This window comes from Diadema setosum (assembly GCF_964275005.1).
Source record: "Diadema setosum chromosome 20 unlocalized genomic scaffold, eeDiaSeto1 Scaffold_20_unloc_1, whole genome shotgun sequence".
NCBI classification, from domain to species: Eukaryota; Metazoa; Echinodermata; class Echinoidea; order Diadematoida; family Diadematidae; genus Diadema; species Diadema setosum.
In genome coordinates, this window is record NW_027307649.1 from 1,117,874 (window position 1) to 1,139,115 (window position 21,242).

Here is a 21,242-nt window from a genome sequence, read left to right on the forward strand (position 1 = left end):
GACTTTGGGCTATCATCAGTGATTCTCCATTTTTTCATACGATGCCGAGATCACGTCAAAAAACTTGGTTGACATCAAACTTATCTTCGATGTATTGAGATATTTCTTTCTCTCTGCAACTTTCTTTGCAATAATTCAAGAAAAACAGCCCCTATCATCCCCATATTTGGCACATGTTTAGTTTATGTCACGTACATTATTTCATAAAATAACAACTACTTGATCAGACACCATCTTGGGTATGTAAATTAGGGTCAAAGGTCATGAATGTTTTAACCTGTATCTTGGTGAATACATGTCCTATCTTTCCCATATTTTGCACACGCAAAGGACATGTTACAAGAACCATTTCACAAAATAACCAATTTTTGCTCAGATGCCATCTTGGCTGTGCAAAGTTGGGTCAATGGTCAAATATACTTCATTCTGTATCTTCGTTATAGTGTATACCGAATTTGGTAACAAAGATAGCAGACCTGACTCTCTTTTCTAAATGAGAATCCAAATATCACACGTCCAATATCTCTAAACACAGATGAAACCTATATGGTCATGCCTATTGCGATCAGGACTCAAATCATTGATTAAAAAAAAAATCGGATCACCTAATTTGTCAGTCTTGACAAATTCCAAGTCTAGTTATTATTATCATCATTAAATATTTGTATGGTTTCATTATAGATCTTTGATAATGCCACCAGTAGGAATGGTACGAAAGGAAATTGAATGCTCAAAGAATGGACATAAACCATGAAAAAAAAGACTGTTAATAAAAATTGTTTGAACGTTAAAGCCTATTAATTAAAGGACAAGTTCACCTTCATAAACATAAGGATTGAGAGAATGCAGCAATATTAGTAGAACACATTAGAGAAAGTTGAGGAAAATTGGACAATCGATGCAAAATTTATCAATTTTTAAAATTTTTGTGTTGGAACCGCTGGATGAGGAGATTACTTGTGATGTCATATGAGTACAACAGTATAAAGAAAATGTAAAGAAAATTCAACATATTTCACTTTTTTCGCATAATAAAAGAACACTTGACTTGCCTCTTTCTAAAGGCAATAGGAATAATATTACCCATAACATATGTCAGTAACGAATCAAGGGAATGTGTACTTTTTTCAAAAGATGAAATTTTGTGAAATCCTCTTTATATTTTCCTTATATTGTTGTACGCATGTGACATCATACACTGCAGTAGTCTTCTCATCCAGCGGTGACTGCACAAAAACTTCAAAAATTCATAACTTTTGAACGGATTGTGCGATTTTCCTCAAATTTTCAATGATGTGTTCTACAAATATTGCTACATTCTCCTAATCCTTATGTTAATGAAAGTGAACTTGTGCATTGTTCTTTTTTTTTGTCCTCAATATGATTCCGACATGTATTTTGTCTTACATTCAATGATTTGTCATCCAAACTGATGAATTGATTCCTCTGTTATCAAAGTCCTTCCAAACTGTTGAATTGATTAATCTAGTATCACCTTGTATTGTATTGTATTTCTTTTTAGTGCTGGAAATAAATAACTGGTTTTTTTTACGAATTCGAATGCAAATCAAATGAAATTGGGCGGGAAACGTATTAAAGAAGAAAAAAAAAAGAAAAAGAAGAAGAAGAAGAAAGAGAAGAAGAAGAAGAAGAAGAAGAAGAAGAAGAGATTGAAATCCTGGAGGCAGTTCTCTTCTTGTTTACGCTCTTTGTTTGCTTTCCTGCAGATCGACAAACATACACAAAAATGCCAGGGAACAGTGACCGGTCCACCATCCCGAGTGAGAATGAACCAGTCAAAAGGACAAATGGCAGCACATCACAAAGAAAACGTGAATGACTAAGGTGTGATGTGAGGCAGTCAACATAGAACTCAAATAATGAGGGAGAAACAAAAATCCCTTTTAATCGTTATAAATAATATAGTGTTTCGAGTTATAGAAAGAGAGAGAGAGAGAGAGAGAAATGCAAAATCATACACTTGTCAATATAGAATACTCCAGTAGTAGAAGTCATTGGATCGAATATAAAACACCTATCAACTAACTTTACGGTCTGTGCATAATTGGATGAGCATTTTGTTTGCGGTAATGCAGATAAATCCTAGGATTATCTGAAGCAAGAAAGAATGGTAAAAAGGTGTCATAATTTGAGTTGCTGATGTTAATGCAACGCTTATACCATGTTCACGGCAGCCGCGACAGCCCGTTTGCCCGAAACGTAGTTTGCATGGAGGTGGAATGTTCTCATTATAATTTTTCCCTTTATATTCTAGTCCTCGCTCCAGTAAAATAAGCTATCAGACACCGTTCCCATGGCAGTGCATGGCGTCTGGTCAGACTAGAATACACATACACATTTCCCGTCGCGTCAAATTATACGGACCTTCTTCAAGTTTTGTTACGGCCTATTGCGCGCTGTCACGTTCTGGTTTGCATAATTATTACCACGCCTCCCTCCCCGAGTTGTACCACGTCCACCCTGTTTTGTCCCACAGTGGCCTGAAATGAGACTGCCGTGGCTGCCAGTACATTTTGGTAAACATAGCATTAAGGACTAAGATGTAAGGCTCCTCAGAAATTGAGTAGTTTTATTGGACGGGGTGTTGTTTGTCTGCCTGTTTGTTGTTACACTTGCATGTGACTAGGAATCTAACCGTTGAAGAGCCAACTTTGACAAAACACGATTTATATTAAATGAAAGAAAGATATTATTCAGAGGGGAGAAGGCTCAGGTTTGAGTTTCTTCAGTTCGTCTCCCTCTACAAATGAAAATTTGTTAAGATCGCAACTGCTGATCTGTAAATTAACAAACATGTCGGAAAAAGGAACCAGTGGGACTCGAACCTGTCATCTACTGCTTTCCGGGCAGCGACACTACCACCAGGCTGTCCCTGGTTGCCGGCAGTGACACGATGAACATGGAACAAATACCCAAGCTCCGAGATTCCGACAATGTTATGTTAAGCAGTCCAAGGCGGACAAGGCATAGGATAAATGGGATAAATGAAAGAAAGATATTATAGACTATTTATATTGTAACAGCTTTTCAGCATTGTACTCCTCGAAACAGCAATCATGATTTTGGTCAGCATGATACATTGCCGATCCTCATTTTATTACCGCGCACTGGCCTGTGTATATTATCCTGTATGAACTGTTGCAGTGTACACCAAATCAGATACAAATTCAATTATAATTATAATGCTCAATGCCGAATGATGACACACTCAACTTATAAACTCAGCCGCCAGTTTCTAGTAAATTGTATGTAATAAGTCATCCATTAAGAATTCAAATTTTTCGATTCTAATTCAATTTTCCTTTTATTTTTCAAGAATACAATGTACCAACGACAATGCAACAATAACATAGACATTTTTTGTAAAATTGATTTTCTACAAAAAGTTAGATTGTGCAAATTGCAATAAATAGCGTAAACACAAAATGCATGAGATGTATTTGCATTTTGTTGCATTTTCTCTTCCGTGACATGTTGCAGGGGTCGTTTCAATAAACACGCATATTGATGCTGATGAGGTGACAGCCTTTTCTTCGTGCCAAAACAACTAAAAACTCTGCTTTAAAGGATTTACACAAGTCACAATAATGATTGTGTGTGCTTGTCTGTCTGTCTGTCTGTGTGCTTGTGCGTTTGTGATTACTGCAGGCCTATTCTCCGAAAATGTCGAATAGATAATGATAGCAATAATGATGATAAACAAATTCGACATAGACTAAGAAAGGAGTGAAAAAAAAAAGGTGCGGTGTGATTTCTGCAACTTTTAACCAAGGACTATACTTGTGCATGGAGATGGGAGAGAAATATTTTGGGAAAGGAAAGAGGGAAGGAGTGCAGATGAGATGAGAGAGGGGGGATGCAGAGATGTCCGACAATTACAGATTCCAAACCTGATTTGTTCTCTTGCTGTATACTGTGGCACGGTTACTTGTCATTTCTATCTCATTATCATCAGTTTCTTCACCATGTTATTTTCATCCGTTGCTCATGGGTTTTGCAAAACAGAAGGTGGGAATATCTCTTCTGTATCCATTCGTTTGGAATTTTAATGTATTTTAGACAGTGTCATGTTTCTCGGGTTTTCCTAAGTTCTTACACAGAAAGTTGTATTTCAGTAGTACAATATATTTTTTAACTTCTTCCAATCACATGATCAAACTTTCTTCTTCATGGAAAAAAAAAATGGTGGAAAGGGTTATGTAATGTAAATAAACCGAACGCTTTCATACAAAAATGTTGTATAGACAAAGACGTGGGGATGACAAATTACACGCATGCTCCCTAAGAATTTCTTTATTGAAAGGGCCTCATACCTGTTGTGACAGCACCACAGTATGCATGAACAAAGTCATTTCAAAATTTCAGTCACGGTGATTCAAAAAGAGGGTAAAACACACAGATGCAAAATTGACACGAGACTTAGTTAACCAATTAATTTGGATTCTAATGTACAATACTAAATAATCTGAAAGTTCGAAGACGCACACCAAAATTAATTGGCTACCGGTAATTGCAACCTTTTGTTGTTGTTTTTGTGCCAATAAGTGCACAAATTTCAAATACATGCATATGAACAAGTCATAATGCTGCACGCGGATGATAAAATACTGACGAGTGTTCCATAGTATGAAAAATGTAAATGTAATTTTTTTCACAAGAAAAAAAAAATGACAAAGTGATGACTTTCAATGACAGGCCTCTGACATGGATGGTGCCTCATTAGAGTGGCTCTTTTTGTGAAATTGAACGTAGAACACAATAAAATTACAAAAAACTAAATCAACAATATCTGGAATAGTTACGATACACACCACAGAATTTTTTTGATGTATTTAATTTCTGTATCGCGTTCTGTGTTCGTCTTATATTTTGTGTGTTATATCTCCTGTCCAGGGAAAGGATGGGAATCTTATTTATTCTCGAATTGAAATTATACGGGAGTGTCAAATGTTGCTGCAAATTTTGGTAGACATGAATATCGTACAAGATTAATTGATATAATGATGACTTCGAGTACATGGAATCCATTGCACCCTATTTTTACATGTGGTCCCAGGAATTACTGTATCGAAACTGTCGGGAAAAAAAAATCATGGAAGCATTGTATCATATATAGATATTTTTCTTTCTTTGTTGAAATTCTTGCGTTTTTTGGAATATTAAGATATGTGTTGCTTTTTATTATTTTAATCATGACTTTGTGTGATATCACCATTCTGCGTGCTGACCGCTGTTTACGCCAGTATAGTCGCATGTTGGAGCATACCATGATAATCAATAAACACCACCTTGTTCACCTCGGATTATTAATACCCCTCTTCAGACTTCGCCCTGATCAAGATGTCCTTGCAAGGTACCATTTTAACCAGATTTAAAGGGCATTTCGACACCATCACCATATTCAGGTTCCCTTTAACAAACAGAGTTAAAAACTGATGAACAAACTGTAGAAAATAATGTTACCCTTAATGGGTGATTTCCACAAACATGAGAATGTAAACAGATTAGTGAAACGCTAAATGAATGTTTGAGAAGCATCGGCGATCCGTTCAGAAGTTATGAAGGTTTGCCAAAATGTTTTGTTGTTGTTGTTTTTTTTTTGTGAGCCATCCTCCCAATACTGGAATTGTGAACCAGTCTGTGATGTCACAATGTCTTCACACCAGAACAATGCTTGAAAAGTAGAAATTTCACCCCCCCCCCCCCCCGCCGAAAAAAGAAGAAAATATGGTTTTCAAAGATATTGTACAAGCATATATGACCTGTCTTTAGTATACGGAGAACGACAAAATTGCTTTAACTTGATACCTCATCATCAGCTCGAGAAAAATTAAGATCTATATGAGACAGTTTGGCCATAATTTTGCAACAAAAGGAAACTGTTGACGCAGAGGATACAAGAAAGAATAAAATATAAAATAGTGACAATTTGTGTGAAGACTGATGGAAGATTAGTGAGACCATCTATGACATTATCAGGTTGTCGCATACGTTGCATCCGCAGAAGTAGGTGTACAAGTTCTGTGGTTGAATCCTGCAAAATCTTTGCTTCTGATTTCGCATTCAATCCTGATATTGATGGTCACAAACGCAATAAATGTATGTTTTGATTTAATACGGGTTCGCCACTGAAATCTGTTCAATCTCTGAAACTGAGGTGAGCTGACTGTATATGGAGACAATCTTGGTGGGTCTGCTGCGCTCCGCCGGGCCAACGAGAAGGACGCACCATCCTTTGTTCGGCCTTGCGGGTATAAACAGCAGCTTCCAGCCCTGCACAATGGTTTCAAAGGAAGCCGCCTACCTGTAAGACGGCCCACTGATCACGAAGCATGCGACTCGCCCAAAGAGTTATAGGCCAAGAAGAGTCGGTCAGATGGACTCAAAGCCATGTCTTGGATTAACCCGCCATGAAAGGTTGGCTGGACATGAAACCTCACCGTCCAAACGATCAGGACGCGTCTATTGTCCCTATAGTCAGACTGCGATGCTCATAGCATTGTCTAGCCACTAGGAACACCCCGTAAGATTCGTGGGAACGTGGGAACATCTTCATAGTTCCTATTGAACATGGGTCTCTACCGTTGAGGCTTGCATTTCAGTCATTAATCACAACCGATGAGTCAGATCTATAAGTGTTGTACATGCACGTCCTTAATACCCCAAACCTACAAAACTATTATATCTGACTGTGCTGCATTTTAATGTGACTGTGTCATTGTCTTAACTCCTGTTAGCACATAGAGAGTACGAGACGTATATTATGTATGATGATAATGATGTATATATATGTATGTATATATATATATATATATATATATATATATATTCCATGAAAATATTCAGTCTCTCGTTCCTCGTACTTTTTTCTTCTCTAATGCAAACAAACAAAACAAACAACACCCATCGTGACGTGATGTAGAACTGAGGTGTCCCTTTCGTCACATGTGGGTAGATAATATCAAATAGTGCAGTGAAGTCGTGCATAGTAAAAGTAAGCCAACTTGCTATTATACTGGTAGTATACCCAAAATATTTGATTTGATTTGATTTGATTTATTGGTTTCTGTATCATCATTGAACATATACACATTCATGTACAAACATAAATATGATAATATATATAAGTATTTTCTTGTTCATTGCCTGTGTACAATGTACAGCAAAAGTACAACAAAACATACTACAATGAATAATACAGAGGGGCTACAGCATAAGCGTAGCTTGATTTGCGTGCAGCCCCCGTAGCATAACATAATATTATAATGTACATCGGAAGGAGAATAGGAGGGAGGGATGACTTGCGTAGAGATAGGATAGTTGAAAGGAGAAAGGGAAGGAAATATCTATTCTGCTATATTACGGAGTAACAGATGACAGCTCACGTAAGAGTTTGAGTCGCTACGTTAGGTTATCCACGACTACAGACATTTAATTGCAAGACATCAAAACTGCAAACACAAAGAGGAATCTGCAGCCTTGGTAAAACACACACACACACACACACACATACATACGATACATTCAGACATATATACAAGATACATGAAATGTAGTAGCATTACCATGATTACACTATAGGTATATACGAATCTGTCACCAGCGGGTTTTTAGTAACATTAACAGTACCACTTTTGAATGAACACGGACAAGTACCCCCCATGTCCCCAGAGCAATTTAACTTTCTTTTTGCAATGAGAAATATGAGAGAAATAAAAACAAGACTAACGTTTGACCAGGACAATTTCTGATATCTTTATCGCACATTTGATTCCGAAATGCTCCTAAAAGTTTTCAGCGCCTCCTTGGTCGGTATAGGAGGATCGTGGCGGCAGAAGGAGGCGGTCCGTTCACTCTCATTGTCACATTTGGTTGCCATGCCAATGTATATCTACTTTTATGTGTATCTTCTTGGTAAAAAACAAAAACAAAAACAACAAACAAAAAACAAACAAAAAAAAACATGGCGGATGGATGGGTGCAAAGACACGTACGTACCTCCCGCATATGATTCCCCTAAAAGACGACAGCAGTTGTTCAACGGTCTCTTTGTAAAGTGGCAATGCAAAATTTGCAGAGCTTCTTCATTCTGTGAGCTCTGATTTCTCAACATCAATTTTTGATGTCCGGCAGCCTTGCCAAAAGAAAAAAACAAATATGCAGAAATGTAGTTATTCAATTTATATACACATACCATCTTGCAAAATGCATCCGTCAAAAAGTTTTGTAGCAACAGCGGTATAGTGCTGTGTAGGTACTGTAGTTATAACGTCTTAATTTTTTTTTTTTTTTGTTCCACACACCCACGGTACATCCATTCCTTGCAAATTATAGTGATACAATCCAATACATGAAATGACATGTATTCATGTGTGTGTGTATTCAAATACAGTATGTGTATGTGTGTGTGGCAATACCTCTGAAATGAAAGTAGGCGTATGTGGCTTTAGACTGGAGTAAGAATAAAGATTCCCTTGGCTCCATGGCTGTTCATATCCACAACTATAATGAATGAATTTTAATGTGTTTTGTTACCAAAAGACATTACTCACAATGTTACAGATGGTGACAGTGTTACATGTTACATTAAAAACAGCAAATTTATCCCACCAAAGATCACCACGACAACGTTTATGCCAGCATTGAAAAATAAGACGCCATCATCTGTCTTTGGAAAATCGGCTGCACAGTGCAAAATTTTAATAGTTACACACTTTGCCCCGCGGAAGCGCAGGTCACATTCGATTATATTCGTCTTATCTTGTCTGAACAAACAGATTCATTTCTTAAAAGTGGTGTTGTGAGGACATAACATATAACACGTAACCACCAGAGAGCGCAAAAATATCGCTCCGTCTGTCACTGACCATAAACGATGAAGTTCGTAAACGCCTTCTGAGAAGGGCGGTCATTTCATCGAAGCTTGTTTTGTTCTGCTTGTAAACAATGGATTCACCTCCGAGGCGGTAAACTTTGAAGATCACGGTCAATTAAAACTTCCCCCACACAGCAGATTTCCAGAGTCCTGGTGGAAAGGGAAAACAAAGGGGCAACTTTCGCGCAACGATCCCCCCAATGAACAGCGTGGTAGTATGCAAATACGCTCTTCCTGTCTTTTGTTCTATGCACAGATGCACGGGGTGATATGTTTCTATCAATTAGATGCCCTCGCTGTTGATTTGAGGATTCATTGTCCTACAATAGTTACGGTGAGAAAAGAAATGGCGGCATTGGGTGCCTATATATACTATAGCAAAGAATACAGATGGGTTGGTATGAGAATATGTGTACGGGTGTAATAATGTATGATCAGAGAGAGTGTGTATGCTCGTGGCTATCTAGCCTGCTAGCGATATATGGACGTTGAGCATACACGCCCATTATTATGTCAATATTAAGCAGCACCGAATATAACTTTTTACAAGCTGTACGCCATGTACGCATCCAAGCCTAAGTTTAATACATAAACATTGCATTCAAAATCGTACCAAGCTGTCGAATATTTTGCTGTTCGCATTTCAAGTTTTCTTGCTGAAAAAAAAAAGAATAGTAGGCTTACATCTCATATATATATTATATAAAACTTCAGATTTCACTTTTTATAGACGACAACCAGTGGATGCAAATGAACGCATAACAGTCAGATGCATTTTTATACTAACAAGTCGATACAAGCTGTTATGTCTCTCTTTCTCTCTCTCTCTCTCTCTCTCTCTCTCTCTCTCTCTCTAAATCTCTCTCAAAGTCACATTTAACAGCGTACTTATTTTGTTTACATAATTTATAGAATCTTGTTTTCTTACATTGTTTCTGCTTCGAAAGTCAAGACAAAACAAAATTACATCGTTGTAAAGAATTTAAAAAAATAACCTAATTTTAAAAGGAGCAAAACAAAAGAACAATTTCATGTAATACATTAACTAAAATGTATTCACTACAAAACGTTTATGATTGCATAAATCGTATGAAAACGCAGTACATACAAGACAGTACAGAATCTGAAATCTGGATGGCTATTGATTTTTGACTTCCAGTATAGAACGCCATCACAATAGAGGAAGAACTTCGAAAAGTTATTTTGCATAATGGCGATATACTCTCGTATTCAACGATACACGAACTTTGGGTCTCGGGGTTAGGTCGAAGATGGAGAAATGTACGAATAACCGACAACTGTAACGATGCACATAATGTCCTGTAATCATTCTCTCCTTCCTACTGTAGATTTGATTTAGAAAAAAAGTTCATACTAAAAAAGAAATGTAGTGATCGACTGCATAAAGTGCTAAAAACGTACATAATTATAGGCTTTATTACGTATTTCGTTTGCGAGGTATTTATGTATTTGTGTATAATGTATGTTTATGCATTTCGTGAATTAATCATATTGAATAAAATCAATATCATGACTCTGCCACACCAAATCAAGCATTGCATAAACTTTTGTTGATGTGATTTAAGTGGTGTCTTCAGTAAAATGCTGTATTAACGACAATTGTCCCTTCTTTTGATATTTTGTTGGAGAAAATAAAGGAAAAGAAGGTGAAGTGAACGAACTTTGATTGCGCTGACGTATTACCACCTTCACGGAATGAAAAAAAAAAAAATCCCCTGGCTTAAAAGATGCTGCTTTCAGCGAAAATGCATCTTTGACGCCAGTCACTATATTCCAGCTGTTGGACCTTGGCAGAATTTTAAACGAATAGTGTCACATACATGTAAGAGGGGAAAGAATAATCTACTCCTAGGTTATTGACCCTTAGACAAGTTAGCAAGTGATAGATCGAGAATCTATGATGAAAAGAAAACTTTGCTTTCCGACAGGGGCATCTCTTTTTAATTTCAATTACGAGAGAGAGGAGTGTCAAAATAGTTTTAAGCAAGAGAAGAGTGTCATTGATACAGCTTGCTGATAAATCTCGTAAATACCATTGAAAATTAGCATTTCATCTCCAAACTACTAAAACTGGGTTGCTTGAAGTGACTATCAACTGTCTCGGGGTGCTAACTTTATCTATTCCTGCTAAGAGAACCCATAAAGAAGTGCATAAAATCTCAGTTCGTTCTTATACTTAATAGTCAAAGATTTGCCGACTTTCCCACGATATGTGAACCACTGGACAGGCAAAGAATACAAAGGGATGAGTAATACAGGTTGATCAGACCGAGAGCCACCCCATTAATCTGGGTTTCAGTGTCTCTAACTTCGCCATGAACTAAACGTTTCTTTTCAAGATTTCGAGGGGGGTATTCTTGTCCAGCAACTTCAATAGCGGGAGTCCATCACTTCCCTATTCAGCACCAGCAACTACACCACGCGTCGCTTTCTTTGAAGCCATTGTGTAACTTTGCGGCCCATCTGCAACGCAACTCAATTAACAATAGACTACCTCGGTACTGCACGAAGCTTGCCTTCATTGACCAACGCTACGGCGCGGCAGTTCAATGACCTGTGATCATGCCGCGACGAAGCAACTCTTGACCAATCAGAGCCGAGCACCCGCTCACACCTCTGACTCCCTGAATGGAAGGATGGCTTAGCTAACCTTGGCGTTTGACGGGGGACCATGCCGCTTTCTAAGGAGCATACTGACGATGGAAGACAAACGGTAGCGGTCTAGACTAAAGACAATGAACATCAGATTCAAGCATAAATTAGAGCCCTGTGCCAGGAAACGCTCATTCTGATCTCAGCTTCACTGCTAGCAAGACATCTCTGAATCTCCTCTTCCTACAAGATCACGCCATCTTATCCAACACCGTACTAGCTTAGTACTGGAAGATTGACTTTACATCTGCAAATCGGAGAGAAATCATCCACAATGTCGTAAGTAATACGTCCATTGGTTTCAAATCTATGTCATCAGAGTTGAGAACGTATGGTGTAGTGTTCTTGAACAGAATTGGCCCCACAATGTTATTTCGATACTTGACTGATCTGATGTTCCTTCGTAACTTCAACTTGTTGGTTTGTTAATCGAGCACGTATCAGCTATAGTTGGCTACATAAACTGACATATGGTTACTTGGCGATTGTCGAAATGTTCCTTAGCTGCATATGTTAAAAGGCAAGTTTGAAGAGAGCTTGGAAGCAGCGTTTAGGAATGTCAATTGGTGGATATTGTGTTTCTTATATTTCGTTGGTGTGTGTGAATCTTTCGACCAACACTTCATGCTCGTAGCTGATGATCGTTGATGCAAATACTTAATTATGGAGTAGTATGCTAATGTTGTCTCTTATGTTCATATTTTCTCCATATACAGGATGCGGAATGAGGTCGACGTCGAGCGTTTCCAGGTGGCGTCATCGCTGCTGACGTTGGGCATGGATAACCTGCTGATGCCGATTTCTATCCACACCAACGAGCCTGACTTCAACAGGGCCATCGCCTCCGTCATCTGGTCTCGTCATCATCAGCAGACGACCTGTCAGATCTTCAACTGCCACGTCCCCAACTGCCCGCTCTGCCCCGGTGCGCCTCGGCTGTCCGCTCCGACGCCCGATGTGAGACCCGCGATCCAGCAGCTGACCCACATTCCGAAGCCATCTGCGCGTCGATCTGAGGTCGTCAACTGGCTGGTATCCCCCTCGCCTTCTCAGCAAGCACCCGCTCGGGATCGCGTCAGGCACCAGACTTTCTTCACGCGCCATCAGCACGTCTACCCAGCCCCGTCTTCCCTCTCCAGTGCGGCATCGCCTGACTCTTCCGGGAGTGCTCGATCCTCTCCGAACGCTTCCGATTCCTGCCCGAGTATCTCGCCGGATTACCTCGTCGAGTACCGCCGAAACAGCAGCGCCACCGTCGCTTCGCCGCCATCGTCATCGGGACAGCCTGGGGAGCTGCCCTTCGCCTGCCGACACTGCCCGAAGCGATTCGCCCAAGCATCGAACCGTTCGTCGCACATGCGCACTCACACCGGAGACCGCCCCTTCCGCTGCCCGTCGTGCCCGAAGTCCTTCGCCCAGAGGACGTCGCTCCGCACTCACCTCCGCACCCACACCGGCGATCGGCCCTACCGCTGCCTCGACTGCGACCAGCGCTTCGGTGACCTGTCCACACTGACCAAGCATCGACGTACTCACACCGGAGAGAAGCCATACAGGTGTCACTACGAGGGGTGCAGCCGAGCCTTCGCCCAGTCAGGGAACCTGAAACGCCACTTCAGAACGCACGTCCTGGATCGTAAACTGGAGCGAATTTCAGCTTGAACGGTGGACATGTCTAGCTGATCGAACTCAGAACTGTGTTAAACCATGAAAGCCATTTCAACTCAGGAAATATTATCACTTTGAGCAGATAATTTCAATATGATATCATGTACGCTTTAAGGCATTGGTGCTTACATGCCACGGTTGTATATATTTTCATCGCTTGCGAGTTCATTCAAGATAATAAAGCAAGTCATGTTCTATTACCCTAAAGACATTTCTGAATGTTTCGTCATTCTTTGTGTTTTGCACAAGTTCCTACGGTGAGAAATGATTGTGTATGCGCATGAATTACAGAGGATGTTCTATGCTGTTTTCTTGATGTATGTGTGTGTGTCTGTGTGTGCGTGAGTGCAAATGTAGGTGTAGATGAATATACATATATGGTGCATATCGCTTTATTTACAGTGCGGGCATACTTGTGTTATATATATATATATATATATATATATATATATATATATAGTACATATATATATATATATATACATATATAGTACATATATATATATATATATATATATATATATACACATATATAGTACATATATATATATATATATATATATATATATATATATATATATAATTACATGTTGAGAATTCACGTATTGGCTCCACAAAGAAATGAAGAAACAAACTGAGATATGGCAATATTAAACCCCTCCCCCAACTACCCAGATACATGTGTACACGTACTGCTTAACTAATAAAAAAACAAAAAACAAAAACAAAACAAAAACATGCTATAATGATACAGAAACAACATTTAACACAATATACACAGACACACAAACATCAGTAAAATAATTCCATATAGAAACATGTAGAACAATGTACCACACAACTGATATCATGTGTATCATAATTTATACTTCTGCAATAACCATTCTCTATATGACACAATACGTAACACCAAGCATAACAACGTGTAATGCAGTGCAGTGTTTCTGTAAAAACTTCAACATAAAGATATTACTGATACCATATTCATGATTTGTGACCGTCAGTTAAAGTATTCTGATACCTGAAGGTATATTTCATACACACAGTTTGTCACACTGCTCAACACTAAGGTGTGGCAATATATCTCTAACAGTTATTTGACTAAAACAATCTTGTGAAGTAATAATTTTGTTATATTCTTTGAATATATTCACTTGATCTTGCCATCCAAAAAGATCAAGAGTTCCACGTAATTTTGATTAAATGTTTAAAGTGAAACATCAGATATCATATCTGTCAGCAATATCTGCCTTAATGTGGTTCTGAAATGTAATTAAAACTGATTTATGCTCTACTGCTAGGCACAGTTGTCATGAATTCTTCTCAATATGATGATTACTCTCTAAAATTTACAGTTGATAGTAATACACTGGGGTAACATTCTAGCAAACTGTTTACAGGATGGGCAGTGTTCACTCACAAATCAAGATGATTGGATAGTGTGTTTCTTTTTAAGCATGATAGAGTTCAGAAGTACAGAGTGAGTCACAAAAATGTCCCATCATTTTGAAGTTGTCTTCTTGGAAGTATGAACATTTAATCAAAACCCATGATTACGATGTTTATACTTCAAGCAAGACAACTACAAAATGACGAGACATTTATGTTTTTTCTGGCTCACTGTGTAGTGATCAACTGATAACCACATCAATAAATATCACTGTTGTATGGAGAGATTAAATACTGTAAGGAAGCTTTTTTCCACACACCCAAGATAACTACAAGTGATATGCCTACATGGGGCAAGTCTATGCAGTCACACAACTCATATGATACAATTCAAATGTATCTACAGCCAGAGCTCAACAGTAACATTTTTGTCTGGTGGTTTTTGGTGGCCTGGAAAAAAAAAAAAAAAAAAAAATATGTAGTGGCCCTACATAAAACCAAAAGTAACATTCCATTGTCAATCTCAGTTGCTTGATCAAGCCAATAAATGATAAATTTGGTGGTCTGGCACCATTTTTTTTTAGTGGCCCCAAGCCATCACTAATGTCAAGCCCTGCCATAGCAGAGATCTCATTTATGAGTCTGCTACAATCTCCCCTAATAAGAGATTACATGTGAAAGACCATGCACACAGCAGCCAACTGTGAAAAGCAACTAACATTACACCTAAGTCTTCTCCAAGGGTTGTTGTCATATTCGAAAGGGGCACAAGGATTATCAATGAACTGCAGGATCAGGCAAAGGGAAAGAAGCAGAATTTACCAAGTTGAATAAATCAGTCTCATTTGGAAATGTTTATCAATGCAAGTGTGTTGCATTTAATTGGAGTTATTTCCACAACATTTTGAAAGAAACACAGAATCAAATTTTACTGGCTATTTCACTCTAAGACAAAAATAATGTTCACCCTTATTTGGGAAAGAAACAACTATCTATAGAAGATGATTGTGACATTCAGCATGAATAGTGAGCAGATGCTTTTGAGAAAAAAAAAATCCACCTTTTTTGATGTCAATTATTTCTACAACCACCAAATTCATCCTACAAGGAAAAGAAACTATTACAACTGACTTTAATATAATGCGTATTGAGATTCGGAAAAACAAAACAAAACAAAATCACAAAACTTCATCCATCTAATGTGACCATATCTATTTGAATAAATAGGAGTTACATCTTATCTTCACATTCCTAACAACAAAAAGGGTCACACTACCACTGGCTAATTACTGATAATCATGGGGTTACTAATTTACCATTTGTAGCATGAATCCAAACCATATAGTGTACAAGCTGATATTTTCGATAATGAGGAGGTCTCAAACATTTTCGCAAGATGCTGTTTTTGTGAATTGAAACCAAGGCTACCGTCACTGTACTACATGTATTAGCCTAGAGCATAGCAACATATTCATGTCTTCCGTGGAATAATTTGAAGAATTTTTTTCATAATTACGCAGTACCCGCTGCATGCTATAAGGATTAGAACACTTGCTGTCGGGCGGAAGCTCGGTGGTCTAGTGGAGATGACGCCTGTCCAGAGATCAGGAGGTTGTATATTTGAATCCTGCTCGAGTATGTACGCTCATGATTTTTGTTACCATGGCTACTACTAAAACACTGATCAATTCAGTGCTTATTTGCATCTATGTAGGGCAATTTGTCAATCAGTTGCAACATATTCATGTGTTGTTAAATTCGCGGTGCAACAGTGATTCACAAAATTTGTGAAAACAACAGCTTATACAGTAGTATCTCAGGAAGAATGGCACATTAAAGTTTACTGTGATCAAATGTTGGCTTATGGTCCAATGTAAAATTGCAACAAACTTATGTTTTCAACAATCAGAGCACAATATAGTACACTCCTGTTATAGGAAAGTCCTCGGGACTGGCGGTTTACTTGAAATTCTTGAAATTTACGAACAGCTGCAAAACTAACCGTATAAAGATATACACATGATAATTTATGGGGATGGATTTTTACTTCATTTTAACAAGAATTTTGATATAACCATGTTCACTATAAAACAGGAGTGTACTGTATGCAGTTTACAGACTGAACTAAGCAACAGAAAAATGAAGGACATCAACTAGTAGTAAATACTTTCTTGGTCACAATGCAAGTAAACTTTGTTTGCTCGCTTGCAAGGTATACTGTACTACGTTTACAGCATGATGAAATTCCCAAGGATCATTCTATACTGTAACAACACTGTCATACTGTAAGTTCAATTGAATTTCAGTATATACCAGTCACACACTGGAATTTGGGATGTGTAATCATTATGAACAGGCAGCAGCTACCAAGAAAGATGGAGTGACTTAAGTACAGGCTCAAAACTATGATGCATAAAATGGCATCTCATCCAGAAAGTCTCTGAGAGAGCTATGAACAAAATATACAGACACCAGAATTTACACATGAAAGAGTTGGTAGCTTTTGCTTCTCTATACAACACAACAACAACAACAACAACATATTTGTGTGAATATCATTATAGTGATGTTGAACACAGTATGCATGGCTGGTGATTCAGTATTCTCTAATCTTGAAAACAAGCATGTGTATTAATACAGTCTTTGTGCATGGCTGACTAAATTTCTGTCACTTTGTCCAAGACAATGACATAATCAGACAGTGATGACATATCACGATTTAAACATTAAGGAATGCATTAGATTTATACTTATGAAGTGATCATACACGGTAAAATAAGTAAATATGTAGTTCATGACCATAACTAAAGCATGATGACCCACAGCCAGACAGCACTACACAGAGAGTATTAAATTTAGCTACATGCTGTACAGAGTACTGAATTGCAAACAGCTATCAGGAAGGTACATTGTGCAGGAAACAAGAACCATATAATGCCAGTTGGGGTAAAGTTGACTCTCTCTAAATCACACAAAATATCAAAAAATTGTCACTGTGTAAACAGCAAATATTTGGACATTATTGCAAACGGAGAAAACCTGTACCTGCATGAAGCTATTGCATAATAACAACAATATTTAAACATGAAACAACTATAAATGTAACCCATCACCTAATAACCTTCAGACTAATCAGAAAAGTACATCCTACAAGATGTGAAATGCCCTTTCTTCCAGGATTCTCTTCACTACTGTAACTAAATCACCATTCAGGAAAGTAAAATTTGTTCGGACAGTCTACCAGGACACAGGCTCGGACTGCACTGGTAATTCATTAGTATACCGTTATTCATTTGTGGGTTAGCATGTCAATTGTGTAACTGGTAACTTGGAGTGGAATATATACCTGATTTTTTCAATGAATATGCGCCAGATTTAAATGACTTTAACATGATGAAATATCATTGTACATGTCAGCCACTTGTTGATATTTTTGTCAATTACTGGTAAGCATCAGAGACTACTTTTAAATTGCACAACATTGTTGCAGTCCATTTGAATATGCTGGAAAATGGCAGTTTTGGTTAAATGGTACATAGTATACAAGGAGACTTGACAGAAACTCTGAACAGTTTTCACTTCTCAATTCAAAATTAAAACAAAGCATAATCTTAAAATTTGCCATTCCTTTGATAAAGCATCTGGGGATAAAAATGGGACTTTGTACTTTTAAACCACAGCTAATCACTTTGAATATGCCCAACTAGGGAGCAATTAATAATTGCCTGAACATCACTTATCCTATGTTTTGACACTGAAAATCTGGGGAATGGTAATGCACTTGATAGCACAAATGACTCCAAGGGACCCTCCTCCCTTGGTTACCACATGATGATGATGATGATGATGATGATGATGATGATGATGATGTTGAAGAAGTGGAGGAAGAGAGGTAAGAGAAATGAGAATGAGCCACACCCTTCAATCATCTCTGTAGTAAGACCTTTTCGTTGGAGTGTATGAGAACCATTTTCACTCATGAAGCCATAGGTACAGTTGGTTAGCACATCCACAGTGTACAAGTTGACAAACTCTCCAAAGGCTTGTCGATACCAGTTGAAACAGTCAGGAAGCTGAGCGAGTGTGACCGAGACGTCAGTACGATGTCAGAAATGAGAATAATATGCCAGATTTAGGACAATGGCAAACTTGGGGTGAATGCATACTCACTTTGGGCAGAAAACGCAGGAGACAATGTTGCGCACATGCAGAAATTCAAACTTATGTCATATGTAGCTGTCCACAGTGTTAACGGGCAAGTGGCTTAAGTCCCCAGTGTGCAACTGGACGACTCTGGGGAAAGTCATGGGTGAATTCCCGCAAGATCCTTCCCCCTCTCATCGGCAGTTGCTGTGCTACCTTGGTCTGCTCTTCTCAAAGTCCTCAATGGCATTCAGGATCCTCTGGCGAGATTTCTTGGAGCTGACGGCACAGGACACCAGGCTACTGAGCTGCTTTGCCGAGTACTCCTGTCCACCGTGCAAACGGCAATATCAGAATGAGAAAAAGGGGGGGGGGGGGGGAATGTCAGTGATATAGAATCATGAGGCTTCTGGGGGGACTTGGGTAGCTTTCCCCTTCCACTGGAAGAAGAGGAAGTACAAAATTGACTGAGAATAGCTCTGAGCTAGGGTGAAGGATGGTGGGATAAAGGAAGGATTTCCATGGAAGGAACATAAATAACTGAGAAGATAAGAACAGACACATATTTCCTATTCCACGAGGAGTGGTAACTGGTTGGATTCACTGCTTGTAATATTCCTATCTATAATCTACGGTTACAATTCCCTGATTGCCCTTTACCGACAATATGATCATGCTCACTGTACTATTAACTCTTTATGTGCCACATTCGCACATCCGACTCGGTCGACGGCGTGCCAACTTCTTATATTCTGCTCAAACGCACCAATCCACCCAATCCGATCGATAAATCGCCAAATGCCGCGGTACAATTAAAGCGTTTCTCGCGCTTCCGTTCCTCTCACATATAGCTTACATTTCATGTAGTGATTGATTATCAAGAGGTGTTCTCTACTGGATTTGAGAGTAATTTCTAGGTTCTGTCACTGTTTTGTGTGCAAAAGTCATGCCTTTGCAGTAATGTAGCTACTGGTCATGTGAAAGAAAAACAATCATAGATTTGTCATACAATAATACATCAAAGCAAAACTTGGCATTTTCTCTACAACTTTACTCACTATTTGTTCAGATCAACAGAAATTTACAGAAGTTACAAAGACTTGAACAACAGAATGTTTTCTCAAAGCATGAAACCGTTAGTGTCTCAGAATAATGTGGCACAAAGGGGGTTTCCACCATGGCACATGAAGAGTTAAACTTTCATATTACTTGAATGAAAGATCTTCTTATTCAAAGGCGCTAGTAGCTGCTTGCATTTGTATTGCTATTTTTGTTTCACTAGGAAAAAAAGACATTCACTCTCTTGGCTCTATAAGGTTGTTTCAAACCAGTTTACATGGCAACAAATGGCTATGACATCACATTTTTTGTACTCTATCAAAGGTAGCATGATGGCTCCATTGGCTTCACTTCGCCACATGCTATAGAGTCCACACTGATTGATAACAAACCTTGTGTTCCTTCACCCAGAGTTCTATGTCTGTCTCAGACAGGTAGTAGGCCTTCACGTAGGCTTCCACAAAGTCCCGGTCTGGAACAGGTCTGAGTACAAACAAGCCAAAAGAACAGAAAGACTAAAATCCAATGCTGTGTGACGGTCAATTGAAGTTGATACAAAAGCAGGTTTCAAATTATACTTTTCTAAAGGACTATGTAGCTACAGTTGTTCTCTACATGTCTCTATATTGAAACACAAGAAAACCTTCCTTTTTCACATATTCCAAAGCAACATGTCACGATCACACAAGTCATGCAACTTACACCAAAAGGATTACGCATTGTTATATTTTGGGGTTGTGTTTTTTTTGTTTTTTTTTTTTGGGGGGGGGGCCACAAAGATATTCTAATAGACAGTTTGACAAATTATGTCAAAGTGCACATGAGCAAATTTAGGATTGATCAGGTGGGGGGTTTGTTTGGTGACAAGAGGCTTGAAAAGAAAAGAGCCTCACAAACTCATGAGCTTATCAGCTTTCTCCTTTCAAGCTAGTGCTTTAGAAAAACATAAATCATCACCTTGTCCCATGTGCCAGGGTTCGTCATTAGTAGTGCCCCGGGGCCACTAGATATTGATGTCAGGCCATAAACTTTTTAAAAGGCTATCTTTTGGTGGCCTGATCCGGCAAAGAAGATTAAAAATGGATTGTTATGTTTGCCCTTGTTTCAGGTCACCACAATTTCAGATTCAAAGATTCTAGTGGCCCAGACGGGCCATCAGAGAAAATGGTTAGCGTCGAGTCCTGTGTGCATACATGGAGTCACAAGTAAAATTCCTGTTTCAGGAAAAACATTTTGAACGTTCATTTCCCGTCTGATTTGAAGAAACACCTGCAGTTGCATTGGGTCAGATTTTTGGTTTGAAGTTACACTCTGTGAACAGCAGACAAAGGTCTACTAAGAAAAACAACACAGTCATTTAGATGCAGAGTTATAAAAGCAATATCATGGACAGCACCTGAACGGTTTCTTTAGG

The 21,242-nt window shown here is 38.5% G+C and overlaps 2 protein-coding genes across 2 annotated transcripts in view; one reads left to right on the forward strand and one right to left on the reverse strand.

The window, feature by feature from the left end:
* Nucleotides 1-11,839: 11,839 nt before the first annotated feature.
* Nucleotides 11,840-13,231, forward strand: LOC140245691 (uncharacterized). The gene is made up of 2 exons (XM_072325233.1): nt 11,840-11,848; nt 12,286-13,231. The coding sequence occupies exons 1-2, from the start codon at nt 11,844-11,846 to the stop codon at nt 13,229-13,231; spliced, it is 951 nt and encodes a 316-aa protein (XP_072181334.1). The 5' UTR covers nt 11,840-11,843.
* A 5,658-nt stretch (nt 13,232-18,889) lies between these two features.
* LOC140245659 (syndetin-like) overlaps nt 18,890-21,242 on the reverse strand; it is a 32,240-nt gene continuing 29,887 nt past the window's right edge. The window contains exons 29-30 of the mRNA XM_072325206.1: nt 20,221-20,311; nt 18,890-19,095 (exon numbers count right to left, since the gene is read on the reverse strand). Of these exons, the coding sequence (XP_072181307.1) occupies nt 18,982-19,095; nt 20,221-20,311 (205 nt within the window). The 3' untranslated portion in view covers nt 18,890-18,981. The remainder of the gene's footprint in view (nt 19,096-20,220; nt 20,312-21,242) is intronic.